This window comes from Amia ocellicauda, chromosome 8 (genome assembly GCF_036373705.1).
Source record: "Amia ocellicauda isolate fAmiCal2 chromosome 8, fAmiCal2.hap1, whole genome shotgun sequence".
NCBI classification, from domain to species: domain Eukaryota; kingdom Metazoa; phylum Chordata; class Actinopteri; order Amiiformes; family Amiidae; genus Amia; species Amia ocellicauda.
The window spans coordinates 42,765,222-42,785,888 of record NC_089857.1 but is presented as its reverse complement, the minus strand read 5'-3'; the positions used below and the strand labels follow the sequence as shown (position 1 = coordinate 42,785,888).

The 20,667-nt window shown below is 50.3% G+C and overlaps 1 protein-coding gene across 6 annotated transcripts; it reads left to right on the top strand.

Moving 5' to 3' along the window:
- The first annotated feature begins 973 nt into the window (after nt 1–973).
- sec31a (SEC31 homolog A, COPII coat complex component) lies at nt 974–19,905 on the top strand. Of its 6 annotated transcripts, none has more exons than XM_066711524.1 (29): nt 974–1,183; nt 2,399–2,478; nt 2,753–2,876; nt 3,187–3,385; nt 3,726–3,821; nt 4,108–4,248; nt 5,180–5,322; nt 5,853–5,952; nt 6,253–6,414; nt 6,824–6,976; nt 7,148–7,381; nt 7,768–7,842; nt 8,182–8,223; nt 8,716–8,802; nt 9,390–9,468; nt 9,591–9,769; nt 9,882–10,008; nt 10,183–10,328; nt 10,438–10,611; nt 10,747–10,923; nt 12,011–12,103; nt 13,618–13,735; nt 14,296–14,622; nt 15,639–15,677; nt 16,324–16,382; nt 16,520–16,783; nt 16,939–17,058; nt 18,220–18,291; nt 19,199–19,905. In XM_066711524.1, exons 2-29 carry the CDS (start codon nt 2,400–2,402, stop codon nt 19,376–19,378), a joined length of 3,789 nt encoding a protein of 1,262 aa, XP_066567621.1. In that variant the 5' UTR covers nt 974–1,183; nt 2,399; the 3' UTR covers nt 19,379–19,905. The 6 variants fall into 6 exon arrangements, with proteins under 6 accessions (XP_066567621.1, XP_066567620.1, XP_066567624.1 ...); XM_066711523.1 differs by having other exon boundaries at nt 14,296–14,661; XM_066711527.1 differs by lacking the exon at nt 8,716–8,802 and having other exon boundaries at nt 14,296–14,661.
- The last annotated feature ends 762 nt before the right edge of the window (nt 19,906–20,667 follow it).

The following is a 20,667-nucleotide window of genomic DNA, read 5'->3' as shown; positions in this document are numbered from 1 at the left end:
GCAGGTCTCATTAGGGAAAACGACTGTAGAAAGTACATTGCAAATGTGTTAATAAAAGAAGAATTGGGATATAGAGAGCTGTGGTGCAGCGGATGAAAGCTCTAGGACTTTCTAATGAGCTCTGAACCAGCAGCCTGTGATTTAACCTGTGAGTTGTGTATCTATCTCAAGAGCGATGACATCACAGTGTAGCAAATACGTATTGTACAGGATACAGTGTGTCAGTGAGTCAGTACAGGGTTGCAGGGGGGTCTTTTATGACTTTTTCTTCCCATGTGACTTTCTCTGGTGAGGCTATTTTGCTCCTGTATGACATTTTTTGGTCTCGTATGATATGTGGTCACATAAGAGATTTTTGGTCTCCGATGTCATATTGTTGTCGGATGTGACATCACATGTTTTGGTCACGTATGACACGGGTGGGTTATTTGTGTCATGCTGTAGTCCCAGAATGGAACCAGGATTTGGTTTCTGGGAAGACTGACAAGAAAGGATTTCGTTTGCTAAGTACAAGTAAGACTTGAAGTATCTGATAGCCTTTTCATTGTCTCCAATAGAGGAAGTGACGACACAAACGCAGTATTTTTAAACTAACTTTTTTAGGGGGTGATTCGCTAAATCTACAGACGTCAGACGACGCTTGTAGCTAAACGTGCCGCTATAGGCTTGTTCTTGTTTATGACGTTCGTGTAGCGCAGGTGTCCTCTGTTCTGCGCATATCTGCACTGCTCCGCCAATGAGATCGGAGGGATTCTGCAGATCTGCGCAGAGCTACGAGACAATTCTTTTGTAGCGCATGTTTCCGTCTTGCTGTACAGAGCTGCACTTTTCCCGTGGTGTAATGAGTTCAAAGGTGCGGATCTGCGCACAAAGCCGGAGACCGGCGGGACACGAGTGCGGCCCGGCCCGGCCCGGTTCCTGCGCAGAGCTGCGGCGTCGCTGCCGGACCCGGAAGTGCTGCGCGTCGGGGGCGGGGCTTGAGATGCCACGTTGATAGAGACGTGGAAGCGGCGGAGTCGCAGTTGTGGACCCGCAACCGGGACCAGAGACAACCGCCCGGGCGCCGAGCAGGAAACACTGGGGATAAAGCAAAGCCAGGAGCGACCGGGGAGCAGAGACGGGCTGTGTGCGTCACATACATCGCCATATACTGTTTGTTTTTCTGCAGCACCTGGCAGTGAAGGTAAGAGCCGCTGGTTAGTGCTGCCCTGTGACAGCGGGCAGCGTCCATTCATGCACAGCACTGTACCCTGGAGAGAAACGCAGGCCTCGTCCCGTCCTCACACAGCAGAAGTGCTCAGCATCCATTGCTGCTTCGTCTTATGTCTGTGCTTTTGTTTTATACGCTTGTTTTATTTTTCCAGTCGAGATTCAGTGACTTTAATTTATTTGCATATTTACTTAGGCTGGTAACATGCATGTCAACATTGTAAACTGCATCGTTTCGCCTAGCTGTTCGCATTGGGAAAGTTGATTCACACAACTTGCAACATTATAATCTAAGATGGAAGCGTGTATATGAGTGTGCTTCTGTCTGCACCCGTGTATGCAAGAACTAAATCACGTATTGTTCTCATTTTGAGCATTGTAGTCTCCTCTCTAGGTCACTAAACCCGTTTACAGATTGTTTTCTCTCGCATTAAAAGCGCAGAAGTAACAGTTTCCAATGTGGAAGTGGATACATGTTGACCTTTGCCCCCTGTAGTCGGTGGTAATGCTGTAGGCATGCGCCAGGGCCATGAATTCAATTAACCCACAAGATCAGGGAGGTGGGGTGCAAGTAAAGTGCACTAGAGCTCTCAATACATCCACAAATCACTTATTGTGAACAATCATTACACATTATTATATTGGGAAGGGTTTCAGGAATTGTATCCATGCTGGCTGACTGGCGTGTTGTTGGTTTATTGACTCTGAGCAGTTGTTGTGATGTTGTTGCACTTCTATGGTTATTGTAACAACACTGGACTCTGTCACCAGTCTGGCTGTACAGTGTCACCGTTACCTGATGAGAAGCATTTGACAGACTTAGACTTAAACACCAGTTACTGAATAGAGTCAAATACCTTCAAGGTCTTCAGCAGTTAATAATTATGAAATACCTGTAGGCTGTAGATTGGTGAAATCTATGGTTTGGCTCCACTCCAGCTTATGCCTTATGCTTTTTCCGGCCATAAAAGTAGGCCTTGACTGTACTGCCCATCTACAATATAAGCTTTAAGGAACAGTTCAAAACAAGCTTTTAAGCCAGTCAGATACGTTTGTGGCTGAGCTAAAATAAATAGTCCTGTTTTCCCCTGTGGGTCTCAAAGTCTTGGCATGTCAGCACTGTCTTGAGTTTGTGGGTGTTTCTGAAAATCGTTAACGCTACGGTGCTTTTTCTCTCTCTCTCTCTCAGGATGAAGCTAAAAGAAATAGACCGCACTGCAATACAGGCCTGGAGCCCAGCGCAGCACCACCCAGTGTATCTGGCCACCGGTAAGACAAGCTTTTTCCTTGGCTCTCTTTGTTTTGTGTTGTGTAAAGCAAAACAAGAAGATGTTCATTTTAAGGGTGGGGTTGAGGCTGAACCATGACCATGACCCAGTTTGACATCTAACGCTACACATGCCAAGGAAGATGCAAGAGCGTAGAGAAGCTCACATGCTGTACAACTGGCTCGGTCGGCCACGTGCCGCTAACTGGAGGAGTCGGTCTAGTCGTTCCTCCCAGGCTGCATCGTTAACACTCTTCCTATTCCTGTCCTTGGCAGGTACGTCTGCGCAGCAGCTCGACGCCACGTTCAGTACCAATGCGTCGCTGGAGATCTTCGAGCTGGACCTGGCTGACACCACGCTGGACATGAAGTCGTGTGGCACCTTCTCCTCTCCTCACAGGTTGGGCTCGACCACACTTTGGGATGACATTCTGTTGTCTTCTGGAGACAATTCCCCTGCAGTGCGTTAAAAGTTAACTTGTGTTGTTGAAAATCAGCCTCTAATTGTTGACGCATTGTGTTTACGTTTTGACATATTGACACACTTATTCGAGGGAAATCTTTTGCAAAATTGCAGACTACAAGGCGGATCTCTCCTCCCGCACTTAGTAACTGGCCCTATTATCTGCCCGTGTCAAGCAAACGTGTCCTTGGCTGGCTTTCCTTGTCGGCAGTTCTGGGGTCAAGCCTGTGTCCTTGCCCCTCACCAGGTACCACAAGCTGGTGTGGGGTCCCCATGGGATGGACGAGCAGGGCCGGCCCTCGGGGGTGCTGATTGCGGGCGGGGAGAATGGCAACGTCATTCTGTACGACGCTGCCAAGATCATTGCCGGGGACAGCGACGTGATGATCGCCCAGAACGACAAGCACACCGGCCCCGTCCGGGCCCTTGATGTCAACCCCTTCCAGGTAAATCCGTGCGGCTTCGTGCTGTGGGAGTTTCAGGGCAAGTGTTTGAATTCGATTGACTTTCAATTGGCTTCACTGTCTGCAAGGTAGGGGCCAGTCCAGTCCCCCGAGGTCGGTCTTTTGCAGGTTTTATGGGCACCTTTCAGTTAGCAGCAGGATGGGTGGCTTCACCTCTTAGCCTAAAGATCACTTGAATTGAGTAAATGAGACCCAGAAGTGGAATGGAAACCTGAAGCCCTGTGGCCCCCGAGCACTGGAGTGGCCCCGCTCTGCTGTAGAGGTTTTGAAGTTGCATTATCTTCTCAACGTTTTTCAGTTGTGTTGATTTTCTGTTCCGCAGACCAACCTTGTAGTCTCCGGAGGCAACGAGTCTGAAATCTACATCTGGGACCTGAATAATTTCAGCAACCCGATGACACCAGGACCAAAATCTCAGGTAACCATATCCACGGTGTGTTTTCTTCTGTTTTTAAATAATCCATTAATTTGCAACACCTGTGGAGAGAGCGAGTGTGTGCCTGTGGCTGCCAGGGAAATACATACGATTTAATGTGTGACACCTTCTGTCGGATCCTTCTCGCTCCTGTCTCTGTATTTATAATTGTCATCTGCTTGTGCTGGCATGCCTCTGCCTGGGCGCGGTGCCAGGAGCAGCCCGGCACGGCCCCGCTGGGGATGGTGATGTGTGCGACTCGAGACTGACTGTGTGATTGTTCTGGCAGCCCCTGGAGGACATCAGCAGCGTGGCGTGGAACCGGCAGGTCCAACACATCCTGGCCTCAGCGTGCCCCAGTGGCCGCGCCTCCGTGTGGGACCTGAGGAAGAACGAGCCCATCATCAAAGTCAGCGACCACAGCAACCGGGTAGGAGCACATCTCTGACCATTGTTGGGGAATCGCCAACAAGTCCTCCGTCTCGGCACAGGCTTTCTTCACCCTCGGCTGCCGTTCCTGTGTCTGGAGTGTATCGGGCCGTGTTCTCTTGGCGCTCCAAAGTACTGAATTTGTTTCACTCTGTTAATGTAGCCTAGTTGCCCAAGATTCAGGAGCTTCAGAGAGGGACAAGCCAATGGTGTGGTCTGGTTCAGTCGTTCATGGGCGTGTGTGTTTCGAGCCTCTGGATGAAGTCATGGGATATTTCCCGAGCTGTTTCTCCAGTCTTAGGGAAAGATTTAGTAACAGCAGGTTTCTTAATAACGTGGTTTGTGTCGGTAATTATTACTTCAGAACCACACGGGATTTGTTACCCAGCTTCTGTCCTGTGTAATGGTGTTAATGTATTCTGTATATTTTTCTCCTGCTTGTATCGGTTTAATGAGCCGTTTTAACCACACAAGCTGATTAATTGCTGACCTTACAGGCAGCATGAAATAGGCTATTGGGCAATGTAAACCTTTGGTTGTCAGAAGCACAATTTTTATATAAACTTCATCTGTGTCCTTTCGAAAGCTCTTTTCTGGAGTGAAACTGTCAGGGTAAGTCGAATACGAACACTTTTATTTAGGAAACCTTTAGCACCTGTTTGAGAGAACGCCTATGCATGGTCCGACGTGAGGGACCGACTGCCCAACGCGGGTTCCAGGTTCTGTCGGGAGGTTTCTTCGCTAGATTACTAGATTAATTGGTGATAATTTTCTTATGTCATCGCAGCTGATTTGTTAACATCTTAAACGGATGTGCGACCTACAAAGTATTCATTTCTGATGACCATATTTGGCCCTTGGCGGTCCTCCGGCACGTTTCCATCCTCCCCATCCTGTTGACGATCTGCGCTCCTTCCTCTCCCTGTGTGCAGATGCATTGCTCCGGCCTGGCCTGGAACCCCGAGGTGGCCACCCAGCTGGTCCTAGCCTCCGAGGACGACCGCATGCCGGTCATTCAGATGTGGGACCTGAGATTTGCTACCTCACCCTTGAAGGTCCTGGAGAACCACACGAGGTACGGACCCTGTCCTGTCCTGCATGATAGACACGGGCTAGGGGGCTACAGCTTAATCAGGGGTGGCCGATGAGCCAGCTGAAGCCGTGTGTGTGGGAGAGAATGCAGTTGCACAGCTATTTAAAAACTTTGTAGCTGGATTGAATTGTCTTTTTTGCGCAGACAGCCCCACCAATATGAGCCCCGAGGTCTGTGTATGTTCCCTGCTATCAGAGCCCTTTTGTGTTGGCAGATTTCATTCTACAAATTGTGGGTTGATATCTTTAAAAATTAGGGGCCCTTAGTGCTGTCTGTATAATTGTTCTTTTAATATAATTTGTCACGTAATAGTTTGTAACTAATGACTGGATTTCATAATGTGTCTTGTTTCATATGTATGACTACGAATTCCCTGTTTAAGTGCCTGTGTCAGTGAGCGACAAGCTGTGCTCGTACTCAGTGCTGTCTGTCTGTCTATGTCTGTCCGTCTGTCTGTCCGTCCGTTTGTCCTGTGTGTGTGTGTGTGTATGTCTGGCGTCTGTGTTGTGCAGGGGAGTTCTGGCCATTGCCTGGAGCCTGGCTGACCCGGAGCTGCTCCTGAGCTGTGGGAAGGACAACCGGATCCTCTGCTGGAACCCCAACACTGCAGAGGTGAGCCGTTCTGCCTGTCTGAGCTGGATCCCAGGAGGACGAGTCGGGCCAGGCCGGACTGGAGAGTTGACAGAGTGATAAGGGATTCTTGGCACGGCAGCCAGCTTTCTGTTATTATAATACACTCCTGATATGTTGGGATTTACCTGGTAATATTTAAATGCACATCTGTACATTTTTTATAGAAGTCCTAGGACAGCTTTGTGAATATAAAACCATCTCTATATATATATCGATGTTTGGCTACTGATCCCGCCCCTTCCTGTGGCTACTGAACCCGCCACTTCCTGTCCGCTCCAGGTGCTGTACGAGTTGCCCACCAGCACTCAATGGTGCTTCGACATCCAGTGGTGCCCCAGGAACCCCGCCGTGCTCTCGGCCGCTGCCTTCGACGGGCGCATCGGCATCTACTCCATCATGGGCGGCAGCGCGGAGGGCCAGCGGCAGAAGCAGGCTGACCAGGTAGGCACTGAGGGGACTGTGGGGCACGGACACTTCTTCTGCAAGGGCTGGTACTTATTTAGGGTCTTTCTTTTATGATTTTAAACTGCTCCCCCTGATATCCTGTTGATTGAGGCAGACCAGGTGTTTGGTGTCCATTAATAACTAAGAGATCCAAGGATCCTGTCCAGTCTGTTTTTGAATGTTCCCAAATTGTCTCTTCAGCCACATCGCTAGGGAGTTTGTTCAGATTGTGACGCCTCTCTGTGTGAAGAAGTGTCTCCTGTTTTCTGTCTTGAATGCCTTGAAACCCAATTTCCATTTGTCTCCTCGGGTTAATCTCTCTTGGAAGAAAATCTACATTGTATTGGCTTGCAGCTACTGATGATGATGATGATGTTGTCTGAACTGCTCCTGTTCCTGCATGCAGCTCAGCTCCTCGTTTGGGAACCTGGACCCGTTCGGGACCGGACAGACCCTGCCACCCCTTCAGATGCCCCAGCCCCCGGCCCAGCAGAGCGCCGTGATGCCCCTGAAGAAGCCTCCCAAGTGGATCCGCAGACCCGTGGGGGCATCCTTTGCTGTGAGTTTCCCTCCTCTCGTGACCTCTGGTCCTGGCAGAGAGAGAACCAACACAAAGAAAACCAAACGTAGTGAAAGAACATTGTTCCAATTGATAGTTTTCGGGTTGCAACTGTATGCCGTTTTGCTGTCATAGTCGTCGTCTTTATTATCTGTATTTCTCCGTTCGCAGTTCGGAGGCAAGCTCGTGACCTTCGGGAACGTGAAGGCCGCCCCTCAGCAGCAGCAGCAGCAGCCCACTCCCCACATCGTCTATGTCAGCCAGGTTGTGACGGAGACGGCGTTCCTGGACCGCTCCAATCAGCTGCAGTCGGCCATGACCGCAGGAAGCTTCATGGACTTCTGCCGCTCCAAAGTGGAGGCCTCCCAGAGCGACTTCGAGAGGAATGTCTGGTCTTTCTTGAAGGTTTGGAGATGCTTTTAATTTCAGTTTTATGTGGGGACACGAGGACGGTTGCCGAGAACAAACCCTCTTAGAATGGGGTTTGTTTATGAAAGAAATGTCAGTTAAATGATTGAAAGCATGCTTTTTTTATAGTCGTTGAGTAGTGGACACTCGGATCCCCTGTAGTGCATCGAGAGTGCCAGCTTCAGCTCTCGATTTGATTAAGAACATAGGGGTCCAATCGAGAGGAGGCCATTCGCCCCATCGTGCTCGTTTGGTGTCCATTAATAACTAAGTGATCAAGGACCCTATCCAGTCTGATTTTAAATGTTCCCAAATTTTCAGCTTCAACCACAGTTGTTCAGATTGTGACAAATTGATTTATTTTCTTAACCCCCTCGACTCAGGCCAACTTTGAGAGCGATCCACGAGGCAGGTACTTGGAGCTCCTGGGGTACAAGAAAGAAGAGGTGGCCCAGAAGGTAATGTCTGTTTGTGTGACATGTCATTTACCCTGCATAGGTGTGGACTTAGTTCTCATTTTTTTATGGTGTAGGAATTTGGCCTCCAGGGAGAGTGTTTATTAAAGGCATAAAGATGACGGTCCTAGTGCTGCAATGTTTGGTTTGTGTTCAGTGTTTTGTGGGAGGAGGGTGGGCTTCTTTTATCCTAGTCAGCGTGAGGTTCTTAATGCCGGGGGGGTCCAACCAAACGCTCTCCTCGTTGACCAGTATGGTGGTTTCGGTCTTCTGGTCCATTAGAGCTGGTTTAGGCTCTCGGTGAGGGGGGATTGTAACGGTCTTTCTCCGCTCCGGTTCCAGATCGCTGTGGCTCTGCAGAAGGGCAGTGTCCCGCCTAAGGAGGTGAGTGCTCGAAAGCAACGCCACATCCTGCAATTTTCCTTCCTCCTTCGTAACCTCTCCTCTCCTCTTATCCTGTGTCTCTCTGTGTGTGTGTGTGTGAGAGGGGACTAAATTGTTTCCACGTGTGCACTATATTTCTCAAATGCATCGGGGACAAACGGAGTCAAAACTGCAACACTTTCCACACTGCGTGCCGCGCGGTCGCTGTCGACCCATTTCATAGCTTCAAATAAATTAAACGCTTGCACACTGGACCCCCTGCTTTGACACAGTGCTTTGAACGTTGGGGGCGGGGGTTGTCCTGTTGACTTTGCCAGTATAGTACACACGTACCCATCATGCCTGATCGATATGTCGGAGGTTTTGCTAATGAATGGGGTGTCAATGACTAATGGCGCTTGGTGATTTGTGGTAATTGTGACTCTCCCTCCACTGACGAATCCTGTGTGAATGTGTGTCTCTCCTCTCGCCCGGCCCCCCGTGTGTGAGCAGCCTGTGTGTGAGTCTGAGCCGGCGGGCCCCGATGCCGATGGCCTCCCGACCGCCGCTGCTGCCACTGATGAGCTCGGCTTAGACGAGGTACTCCCACCTTCGCCCTCCCTCTCCTTCTCATCTTGTTGTTTTTTCTTTTTCTCTCAAATCTTGGAAGTTCGGACAATATCAGGATGATTGATCTGTTGCCAAAAGCTGAGCTCCAGTTCCCATTTTCCAAACCCTGCCTGAGAGCGCACAGACCCTTGTTCGTGTGCTGAAATGAAACCGGCCTCAGGCAATTGGGCTCCAATGTAAACGGCTTTTAAATCGATGCGGATGCGATGTGTTTGTGCACCTCGGAGCTCAGCTTTGACATCAGGGTGGTTTTTGCCTTTTCACTCTCCAGTTTAGTTTGGCTCAACAGCATGGTCATCAATTACTCACTGCAGGAGAAACATAAAGCCATTAATTTAAATCTGTAATCATAACGCAATATGGGAGAAGTGTGTGTGTTTTGGTCTCCTGAAAAATGTTTTGCACCGAGCAAAAGGGTGTCCTCTTAGGGCTGCATCCGTTGAGTAATCACTGGAGGGTGGAGAAACTAATTTAATTCCACGTTATCTAAATATTAGAGTTGAAACCAGATACAGTTCATTTACTCGTTCTTCCCCTGTCTGATTGGTGCTGAGCAGGCAGAAGAGGAGGAAGACACCAGTCTGGGAGAGAGCGCTCCTGCTGTCAAGGAACGGTTTAAACTCTCGGTCAGCGAAGGCAAGTTTCCGTCCCGCCGCGGCGTCTCGTCGTCCAATTGCTGCGGATGCCTGGCGCTGTTCAGGAGGCCGGGGGGTGCTGGGCGGGCTGCTGACATTGAAGTGCCATCTCTGTGTTCGCAGACGTGGACGGCCTGATCACCCAGGCTCTGCTGACCGGGGACTTCGAGGGGGCCGTCGACCTCTGCCTCCACGACAACCGCGTGGCTGACGCGATCATCCTGGCCATCGCGGGGGGGCCGGAGCTGCTGGCCAAGACGCAGAAGACCTACTTTGACAAAACGCAGAGCAAGATCACCAGGGTGAGGAGGACACGTGTCGGCATTGTGCCAACCAGCTTGATCGGTCAATATATGGCAAAATCCAGTGTTTTTACACGACCTTAACCTTTTCTGTCTCCCTGCTGAATTCCAGTTGATCACCGCAGTCGTGACCAAGGACTGGAGGGAGATCGTGGAGTCATGTGACCTGCAGAACTGGAGGGAGGCTCTGGCCGCGGTGTTGACATACGCCCGCCCCGAGGAGTTTTCTGCCCTGTGTGGTGCGTGTTACACTGCCTTCAGTTCAGCCGTGAACTTCTCGTGATGAGGCGGGCTCTGAGACCACTCTCCCGTGTGTGAGGGGGAGGGGGGTGTGGGAGGGTACAGTGCCTTGTTGTGAGCGATAGCGTGTCTCCCGGCGATGGGCTCTGACCGTCTGCCTGTCTGTGCTTCAGATCTCCTCGGCTCACGGCTGGAAGGGGACGGGGACCTGGGGTTGCAGGTGCAGGCGTGTCTCTGCTACATCTGCGCCGGCAACGTGGAGAAGCTGGTGGCCTGCTGGACCAAGGCTGGAGACGGCAACTCGCCCCTCTCTCTGCAGGTCGGTGTCCCAGCCGGTGTCCTGGGCTGCCTTTCACGGGTTATTGGAGCGTTCACTGTGGGGTTGTCTTGGCACACGTGTGACCGTGTCCCCTCTCTCTCTCCCGCAGGACCTGGTGGAGAAGGTGATGGTGGTGCAGCGGGCGGTGGAGCAGTCCCGGGGGGCGAGCTCCGTGGTGATGGGCGCTCTGCTGGCGGAGAGGATGAGTCAGTACGCCGGTCTGCTGGCCGCCCAGGGCAGCCTGGCCACGGCCCTCGCCTACCTGCCCAGCAACACCAACCAGGTACGGGTCTGCGGCCCGCCTCCGAGGAAGCGTGTGAGAAGCGTGTGTTTTTTTTTTTTTTTTTTTTTTTTTTTGCATATTTAGCGTGTAGGTGTGCGGACACTAAGCCATCTCTACTTCCTTCCTCCCCCACAGGCCGCGGTGGTGCAGCTGCGCGACCGGCTGTACCGAGCACAGGGGGAGCGGGCAGGGGGGCAGCCGGTCCCGGGCTTCCCCTCGGACCGTCAGCCGGCCCCCAGGGAGAGGGCCCCCGTCAAGCCCGCCTATACCCCCAGCCAGGATGTGCAGCCACCACAGCAGTACTACGCCCAGGTAACGCCTGCCCCAGCGCCCCGACGCTCACCAAGTCTCAGAGCTGTTTTAACTCTGTGTATGTTGTGTATGTGCAATTGGCGGGGGACAGTACCGTTAGAGGCAGTCAAGTCCCCCTCCTGAACTGTGCTTGTGTTTTTCGATCTCTTTATTGGTATTATTTATACTTAAGGGATCTCTCCTGGAGGACATTAGCCGTTCTCCAGACAGTAGAGGTTGCTGTCATTGCTTCGGTCTTGTAACTGAGAAGCAGCATTGCCCGGCATCGCTTTCAAGTAAAAAATCTAAATAAACCGCAGTATCTGTTCTTATCAGATCGGAAGGGCTTTCAGACGACACGCATAATGACCTAGAAACCTGACTGTGCATAAAGCACTCTCAAATAGGGGGGGATTCTTCGATTTTTCACTTCTGAGCCAACTGTGCCTTCGCTTTGTACAAAGCTGCCTTCTGCAAGAACCTGGAGATGTTCATGCAGTTGTGGATAAAAACCAAGTCTCCCCTTCTGTGACTGTTATTGTGGCAGCTGTGGTTGTGTTGTACGGTGTGTGCTGATCTCGGTGAGTTGGGAGAACCTGCTGCCGCTGCGTTGTTTTAATGGGTACATAAATGGTCATGATGCGTCTGTTTGCTGTCCGTGATGCTGTGACCCGTCCAGAGATGTCAGTGCCCAACAGTAGTGAGTGATTAACAAAATCTCGCCAGTTCAAAGCGACAGCCCTGTAATGGACATTTGACAGTTTGTCCGATGCTTTTCAGACTCTGCTGTCCGTATTTCGGTTCACGGCAGTTCTCCACTTGCGTTTACAGAACAAATGAACTCCACTTCTTCGGCTTTCATGAGTCTTTTTGTAATGTTCCTCTCTCTCCTCCCAGAAGGTGAACCCGTTCCCACTTGGAAACGGCAAAGGAGACTCTTTTGGTGTTTCGATAGCGAGAAAGATTTGCACGGTTCTTGGATTCCTGCGGGGATTGATCTCCAGTCCTGCCTGATGCATGTTTTGATTTTTCCACAGTTCAATTGAATTCAACTCTATTCTTCCCCACCGCCCCCTCCATCATTGGTGTTTGTCTCTGTTTAATTCAGGTTAGACCTGCATCTACTGTCACTTCCTGGAGTAACCAAACTCCCACTGCTCTTCCAACTATCCCTCCGGTAGCCTCTTCCTCAGACTCCCAGGTATAGACTTCCACTCCTCAGCTTTCCCACGCTTACACCTAGCACCCCCCAACACCCCCCAGCACCCCCCAGGACCCCCCACCACACCAGCACCGAGTCTCGGCATGCTGACCGTAGCCACGTACAGGGAGCCGGCCGTCGCTCCGGGTTGCTGACGCTGGCAGCGTGATGAAGTCTCATTCTCTGCATTTTGATATTTATTTAAATTAAACTGTGTCCCTAATTTGGCATATCTGTTTATTGTTCCTGTCTCACTCACTGAACATGTGTATGTTGTCTTTAATTGATTAATTATCTCATTAATGTCATGGCATCTATTCCTGACACTTGACCTCCTGCACAGCTGCACGTCTATTATTTTTTATGATAACGCGGGCATTTGTAAGTTATGTACGCTTTTAATTTGGCAGTTATCCCAGTCAAAATGATTTCCTTTGGTTTACAACACCTTGCCTCTGTGTTTGACCATGGCTGATCTCACTTTGCTTTCCTCTACAGTCTGCTGTGTGCTGTACCATGGTATATGCACAGTAAAATTTGGTTTTGTTTGGAAGGAAGGAAGCTGTGATGTCACACACACACACACACACACGTGCACCGTGAGCTCTTGCTGGTGTGGTATATTCCTCTAATTGAGCCGCAGGGGAATCTGAATGCCGTCCCCTCGGCCAAACTGTCCCGAGAGGCTCCTATTGTGAGCTTCCGGCACCCCTGCTCGCCCTTGCCCTTTCCTCCGCCTCCCCTCTCCCGGGCCCAGGACACCAGGCTGCTCTCTGTGTGCCCCCCCCCCCCGGCTCTGTTCAGACCATGACTGTAGCGCTTCAGAGGTGTGGCATTAGGCAGAGGTCAGCCCTGTCACGCATACAGCGCCCAGCTCAGACATGGTTGCTTCGCAGTGATCTCTGAATGATCTCCTCACTGCGGTGTCCAGCAGTAGCATGGATTCAGTGCTGAGTGCAAACTGTGGAGGACGATACCAGACATCTCCTAATTGACCTCTGACCTGAGAGAACTATCTGAGCTGAGTCAGAGTGAAAACATCTGTCTTCGGTTGTCCTCTGTTTGGGTCTGGATGTACCAGTGGGTCACATGATCGGAATGAGAGTTGAAAACCATTTCAGTTTCCCAGTGCAGGTGTTGAGACGGGGGGGCTGTGTGTGATTCATACCAGTTAATTAAGTTATCATCCCAGACATCCCTCTGCCAGTTAAATGGATGCACCTCTGCAGAAGAACCAGTTTGGGGGCATTCAACGAACTTTTAAATTCAGAAATCAGTCGCACTAAAAGTAAAACGTCCCTTGTGAGGCTTTTAATTTGTAAATCAAATACTGATGTGCTGATGGTTTGTCTGTTGGTCTGAATATGTATAACGTGTAAGGTAGCAGCCAATGACAGTGACACGCTGGGCCTTCAGTGCTGACATCAGGATGACCTGAGGAGGTGGGGGGGGGGGGGAGCAGGCTGCGTTCTTGTGCCCTGTGACTGAGACCCCTTTTCCGTTTTCTCCCTCAGCCCGAGCAGCCCCCACCGCCCGGCTTCCTGATGCCCGGCCAGGCCAACCCCAGCGTCCCAACGTCCCCCACTCCCGGGTACATGTACCAGAGCAGCGCACGGCCGGGGTACCCGCAGAGTAAGTGGTGCACAGAGCCGAGGGCCACAGGGTGCAGGACTCCACGGTGTAAGAAAGGGGAAGTGGGGTGTTTTCTCCCAAGAGCACCCATAAAGTCTTGAGTGTTTTAGTGCAGTGAGTTCTGTGGAGCTTCTTGTCTGAGAGAGCAAGAGAGTGAGAGACCAAGGAGAAAAGAAGAAGCCCTTTAATTGCCCCCAACATCCTCTGCAAGGCTGTAGTGCAGGGAGAGCTGTAGAGGACCAAGGAGAAGACTTATTACTGGCCAGCGATGTGCTAGACTCTGGAGGTGGGCTACGAGAGTCCAGAGCCCCGGGGTGTCTTCTGTGTGTCGTGTGCAAAGGAGCGGCACTCTCCCTGCTGTGGCTCGGTTATAAAAACTATAATAACGATGCAAACTCTGTCCTTGCGTGCAATGCAACTTCACTAACCAGCCGTGTCGAGAGCATGTCTTCCAAGCTGCTGTAACCCTGTAGTTGCTCTGCATGAAGCATGACCGCCCAGGAGACCGGACCCCGACGGGCAGCTCTCACTAACTCTCTCTCTTCTCTTTATGGCTGTAGCCTACCCCCAGGCCCCGCAGTACCCTGCTGGAGCGGGAGGCCCAGCGATCTATCAGCCTCAGCACCACACTGTTCCGCCTCCCCCTTTCTCCTCCTCCTCTTCCTCCTCTGCCCCCTATCCTCCTCACTACATGCATCCCTCTCACTCCCTGCCGCCTGTCTCCTCCGGGCCCCAGTACCCGGGGCATCCTCGGGGCTCGTCCGGGGACCCCCTGTCTCCCGTGTCCCCCTTCTGTCCTCCTCTGTCTCCTGGAGCCTCCTCCCAGCATGGCGGTCCGGGCGCTCCAGCCTCCTCCTACCCTCTGCCTCCGCCGACCGGAAACACAGGTACTCTGCCCGGCCTCCCCTCGGAGAACAGATCTGCAGGTGTGGCACCGCTGATGGTATATTCATCCGTTCAGACGCCTCAAAGTGACAGAGCAGCTATAATCAGTGTGCAGGCCTGTGTTTATAATATTATACCCTCATACACAGAGAGTGACATTAACAGTACAGTTTAGAAAGAAAGGTACAATCACAAGTCAAGGATCTCCACATCTGATGAAGGGTTTTGGAAATGTTTACCATATATATTTACAAACCTATATTGAGGGAGTCTTGTCTTCGTGTCTGTGTTTGCAGTGGAAAGTCAGACCCGGGTTTGCGGCAGGATATCGAAACTGCAGAGTTGTCCTGTCACTGACAATGATTTTACTTATTATATATAAATATATATTGTGTCCAGCCTTGATGGAAGACAGTGTTGGTGTTTGTGTTGTTGGGATTAGTCTTTAATTAAACTCACACACGTGCTTGGAGATGGTTGGGGCACTGCTACCTTCGGTTTAGTTTTCACGGTTTTGCTGTTTTACAGGTTCAGTTTAAGCACGTTAAATGGAAATGCCAGGTTGTGACCTGTATTGAACTCTCTGGGCCCGACTTGCCAAAGTGAGCAAGTAATCTGTAACAGACTTACAGCTTAGACATTCACACCAGATATTTGGAAAAGTTATCTTGATTTTAGAAGTTAAATGTGAAATTGTATTACAACCGCTGGTCTTACTCGTGAGTAAACAAGCTGGGAAATCGGGCTCAAATACAGGAAAAACAGAAGTATTAAAAAGAAAAACCATTTTACCACATATAAACTTGAAATAAAGCACTACATTTAAACTAGAGATTAAGGCAGACGTTACTCTAAATCTGCGCTGTATTTCGTCTGCTCATAAAGTTCGATGTTTCCTAGATAAAGGTGCATTTCTTTAAGCATCTGAGGTCTGTATAGTCCATGTCGGCCCAAAAAATGGACACAAGTTAGATGAGATCTTTGTGTTAGAACATGTTTAATTGTATTTCATTTCCAGGGGGAGCTAATGAACAAGATGCAGTCTGTTATCCTGAAGGTGAATTGGAAGCGGTTTTACTGAAATAATCCCTGAAATCCCAAACTGATTCAATCAAATTAAGACAATCGGCAGCCCTGCCAATACAATCTAATTAATCACAGCTGGAATGGTCTTGAAAGTACCGGATACTGTTGGTACAATAACACCCTGATCGTGTATCAATGATGGCATTTCCTCTAATGGGTATAACGTAGACTCCTGTTACTAAATCAAGATTTAATTGATTTGATTCTATGTTGTTACTGTATTGCATTGAGAGGTTCTGGTCCTGTCCTGGGTTGGACTCTGAAGGGACCGTGGAAATGAAAAGAAATCACTGGATTAAAATTAAATCCACAGTGCAGTGGCCGACCTAGATATCTCTCCAGTCCAGAGCAGGGTGGCGTGTTTCCACTGCATTCACTGGGGAGGAAACTAGGTCAGGCGCTGTGATGGAGATCCGAGTGGATGGACAGGCCCGGGACTCTTGATAAGTCAGGAACATTGCAACCGATCAAATGCTTGACGTTTCCATCAGTTGGTCTTGGTCACTCGCTCACAGACGGTTCTCAAGTGGGCTGCTCTTCAGAGGACTGTCCTAATGCAGTCGATAGTGTCTGTCATCGATTTTTACGTTTCTCACACCTCTTCTCTCTCTGCTCAGGGCCGCAGAACGGATGGAACGATCCTCCGAGTCTGAGCCGTGTGCCAAAGAAGAAGAAGGTAAGACCATTGTTTTAAAACCTCGCCCTGACATTGGCGAGTTCAGACACTGTCATGGAGTCTATGCTGGAGCTGGGCACAGCCATCAGCGCACTCTCCCTGGGGTATTACCGGGTATTTTGTTATTTGTGTTGCAGGTCCCAGACCACTACACTCCTCCTGCTCCCATCATGGCTCCTATAATGACCCCTCTGGGAGACCCCCAGGCCCAGCCGCCCTCCCACACCCCTGCCTTCCAGCCCCAGCAAATCCCCGCGGGGCAGCCGGGCATGCAGGGCCCCTACCCTGGCCTCCAGCAGCAGCAGCAGCAGCAGCCCCTGGCCCAGCCACCCATGCAGCCCTCGGGCCCCCGGCTCAGTGTGGAGGGGGCACCCGGGGCCCCCATTGGGGACATCATACAGGTGACCACTCGAGACTCACAGCTTCTAGTCTTTTGAACGAGCTCCGCGGTTTGTCTTTTAGACATAATTGTCAGGAAAGACGAACCCTCTATAACAGCAGTTCTTGCGTCAATCAATAAGTGTCTGTATTTGTGACTCCTTGTTTTCTCACACAGCCCATGCAGTCGATACCTGCGGAGAAAATTACCAAAAAACCCATTCCTGACGAACACCTCATCCTGAAGACCACCTTTGAGGGTCTCATCCAGAGGTGCATGACAGCAGCTGTGGACCCGGTGAGACCTCTTATGTTTAGAGATCTGAGCCCAAGTATCTCGGTGTGACAGTGACACCAGTGTATGACAGTGACACGGGTGTCTCGGTGTAACAGTGACACCAGTGTATGACAGTGACACGGGTGTCTCGGTGTAACAGTGACACCAGTGTATGACAGTGACACGGGTGTCTCGGTGTAACAGTGACACCAGTGTATGACAGTGACACGGGTGTCTCTGTGTAATAGTGACACCAGTGTATGACAGTGACACGGGTGTCTCGGTGTAATAGTGACACCAGTGTATGACAGTGACACGGGTGTCTCGGTGTAATAGTGACACCAGTGTATGACAGTGACACAGGTGTCTCCGTATGACAGTAACACCGGTGTATGACTGTGACACGGGTGTCTCGGTGTAATAGTGACACCAGTGTATGACAGTGACACAGGTGTCTCGGTGTAATAGTGACACCAGTGCATGACTGTGACACGGGTGTCTCGGTGTAATAGTGACACCGGTGTATGACAGTGACACGGGTGTCTCGGTGTAATAGTGACACCAGTGTATGACAGTGACACAGGTGTCTCCGTATGACAGTAACACCGGTGTATGACTGTGACACGGGTGTCTCGGTGTAATAGTGACACCAGTGTATGACTGTGACACGGGTGTCTCGGTGTGACAGTGACACCAGTGTATGACAGTGACACGGGTGTCTCGGTGTGACAGTGACACCAGTGTATGACAGTGACACGGGTGTCTCGGTGTAATAGTGACACCAGTGTATGACAGTGACACGGGTGTCTCGGTGTGACAGTGACACCAGTGTATGACAGTGACACGGGTGTCTCGGTGTAATAGTGACACCAGTGTATGACTGTGACACGGGTGTCTCGGTGTAATAGTGACACCAGTGTATGACAGTGACACAGGTGTCTCGGTGTGACAGTGACACCAGTGTATGACTGTGACACGGGTGTCTCGGTGTAATAGTGACACCGGTGTATGACAGTGACACAGGTGTCTTGGTGTAACAGTGACAGCAGTGTATGACACAAGGTAACCGACATTAGATCCTTCCAGAGAGCTTTCTCGTCAGTGATGCATTTTTAAAGATCTTAATTAGCATTGTTTTACTGCAGCCGGACGTTGTAACACTGGTGTTGTGTGTCTTTGCAGCAAACCAGGAGAAAACTGGACGACGCGAACAAGCGCCTGGAGTCTCTGTACGATAAGCTTCGCGACCAGACGGTGAGTGTCCTGCTCGAGACGAGGGCCGTGAGGCCGCCCTGCGCTGAGCCAGGCTCTGGGCCACGTCTCACGGGTTCGCCGACAGCCAACTGAATAATTTACTCTGTGACAGAAGGAGAACGTGGCGATTGTGTGTCTGTGTCGGGCAGCATTGTGTGTTTGCTCGAGCCGTCCAGAGAGTGCTTTTTAACGTTTGAGGGGCAAATCATCGGGCAGAACGTGATCTTGCATGGGTGACTTTTATTAATAAATCATGATTATAGTGTATTTATTTGTATCTGCCGTTGATGTGCTGCGCAAAGCAACGATCAATTGTAACTCGATGTGTTATGACAGTATCTGGAGCAGGAAGTGGTTCTGAAAGCTCAGCTGCCTTTCCTGTGGACGCTGAGATTTCCATCTGAGGGAAGAAGCATGGCCAAGAAACATGATATTGTAGATATTCCAATTATACTGATATTTGTATCGCGTTAAAATTTATAATATTAGAAGGCACTGATTGAAGTCAAGTGTAGCCGATGCGGGTCGGAGCTCCCTGCCCGGGATTCGAACTGCGCACCGCTCCGCACCGCAGCAGCTCCAGCGCAGTACAGCGTTAAGTCCTCTACACTAAAAGGCCGGGCCTCCCACTGCGGGAGACTCAAAACTGTACTACTTTTACTGAAGGGTTATGTCACTTTGTAACGTGCTCATTATCACATGAATGAGCCCCGTTACACAAGCTTAAGAGTGTTTCTGACGTGAAGATACCGATTGCCTGCCATTGCAGTCTCTTTATCTGTATCACTGTGTGTGGAGCACACAAGGCGAGGCAGAGGGTGTGAGGGGTTGTTTTGTGTTTGCTTTTCCCTGTCATTAGTTTCTGTGACTGAGTTGTCTGACCGGGTGCCGTGTTGTGTTGTTGCAGCTCTCGCCGGCCATCGTCGCTGGCCTGCACAACATCGCTCGCAGCGTCGAGACCCGCAGCTACATGGAGGGGCTGAACATCCACACCCACATCGTCCGCAACAGCAACTTCAGCGAGACCTCGGCCTTCATGCCTGTGCTGAAGGTCGTCCTGACGCAGGCGGACAAGCTCCGGGTGTAGCGGTTCTTGCATGAGCCGCGCAGGAGCGTCACTGCGGCAGCATGTGGGACCGACTCGGACCGAGCTCTGGAGCTGCTTGTCATCCTGTCACTGCTGGTGTGAGCCGCGTCTTAGGGAACAACCCCCCCCGACACCCAAAACTATTTTAGAATATTTCTTTTCACGTGTAATCATGACATTCAGAAAGAGCAGAGTGCAATCGGTGCTTTTTTTGTTTTGCATTTTAAATCTCTACAGTATTGTAAGGAAGGCATGTGTTTCATGATAACTATAACTGAGATGTATGTATGTTCTGATCTGAAAGAGGGGCCTGTCTGCGTAATTGTCGTGCATCTGTATGTCTGTCAGTTAATTCCAGCATCTTTTTGTTTGTCCTCAAGTCTGTCAGGCTGTGAACCAGACACCTCCTTGTATTCAGTTAGAATTAAGTGGTATCTGCTCCAGTTTTAGCATTATTAATTTTAGTGGAGCAAAGAAACTTTAAAACCACGACATGCAATATTTTAAATAAATAGTATTTATTTAAATCTCTTGTTGGTCATTTTTATCACGCAAGTTGTAGTATCGTAGAGTGAATCGATTTACCAGACGGTACTAACACACCAGCACCCACACCAGTGTACGACCAGAACCTCCCCTAGATAACCAGCCCTCCTGACCCGACTGCAGACAGAGACGGAGGGATTCTGCAGGATGTGCATCAATGGCCAAGTACCTGGATGAGTTGTGTGCAAATCAGTAGGACAATGGTGTCATGCCAGCATTCAGATCTGGGTGAGATTTGCTGTGGGGACATTCTTGGTTTAGGTGTGCTTTTCCACAATTACAACGGCTGTAACCTTTGCTTCATGTACTCCGTCAACATTGCTAGGCCTCACTTGACCTGTTGCTAGACCACTCCTGACACCACCCAAGGGAGGTTTATTTAAAAAAGAAAAAAAGCTTGCTTCACTCAAAACCCCAGGAATGGATTTGTTTTAAATAAATATTTTTCGGGGGTAAAAAATGCATTTTAAACCACAAATGGACTGTCTGTCTCTATGTAGGTCAGTGTTGAGCCCTCGGTGAACTTTGCAGGCCTCACACCAGACCTTTTGCATTTCGAGACATGAATTGAATAGCATTACTATTTTTTGTTTGAGAAGTGAGATTATTGTCTTACATGTGTTACATGCAGGGCGCCGCAGCTGGTGCGCAGCCGTACAAGGGAGCACTTTTGCACCGCATCCCGCACCGCGCTGCACCGCTAACCCAGTTTCCATTATGACAGTTATTGATTGATTGGCTCT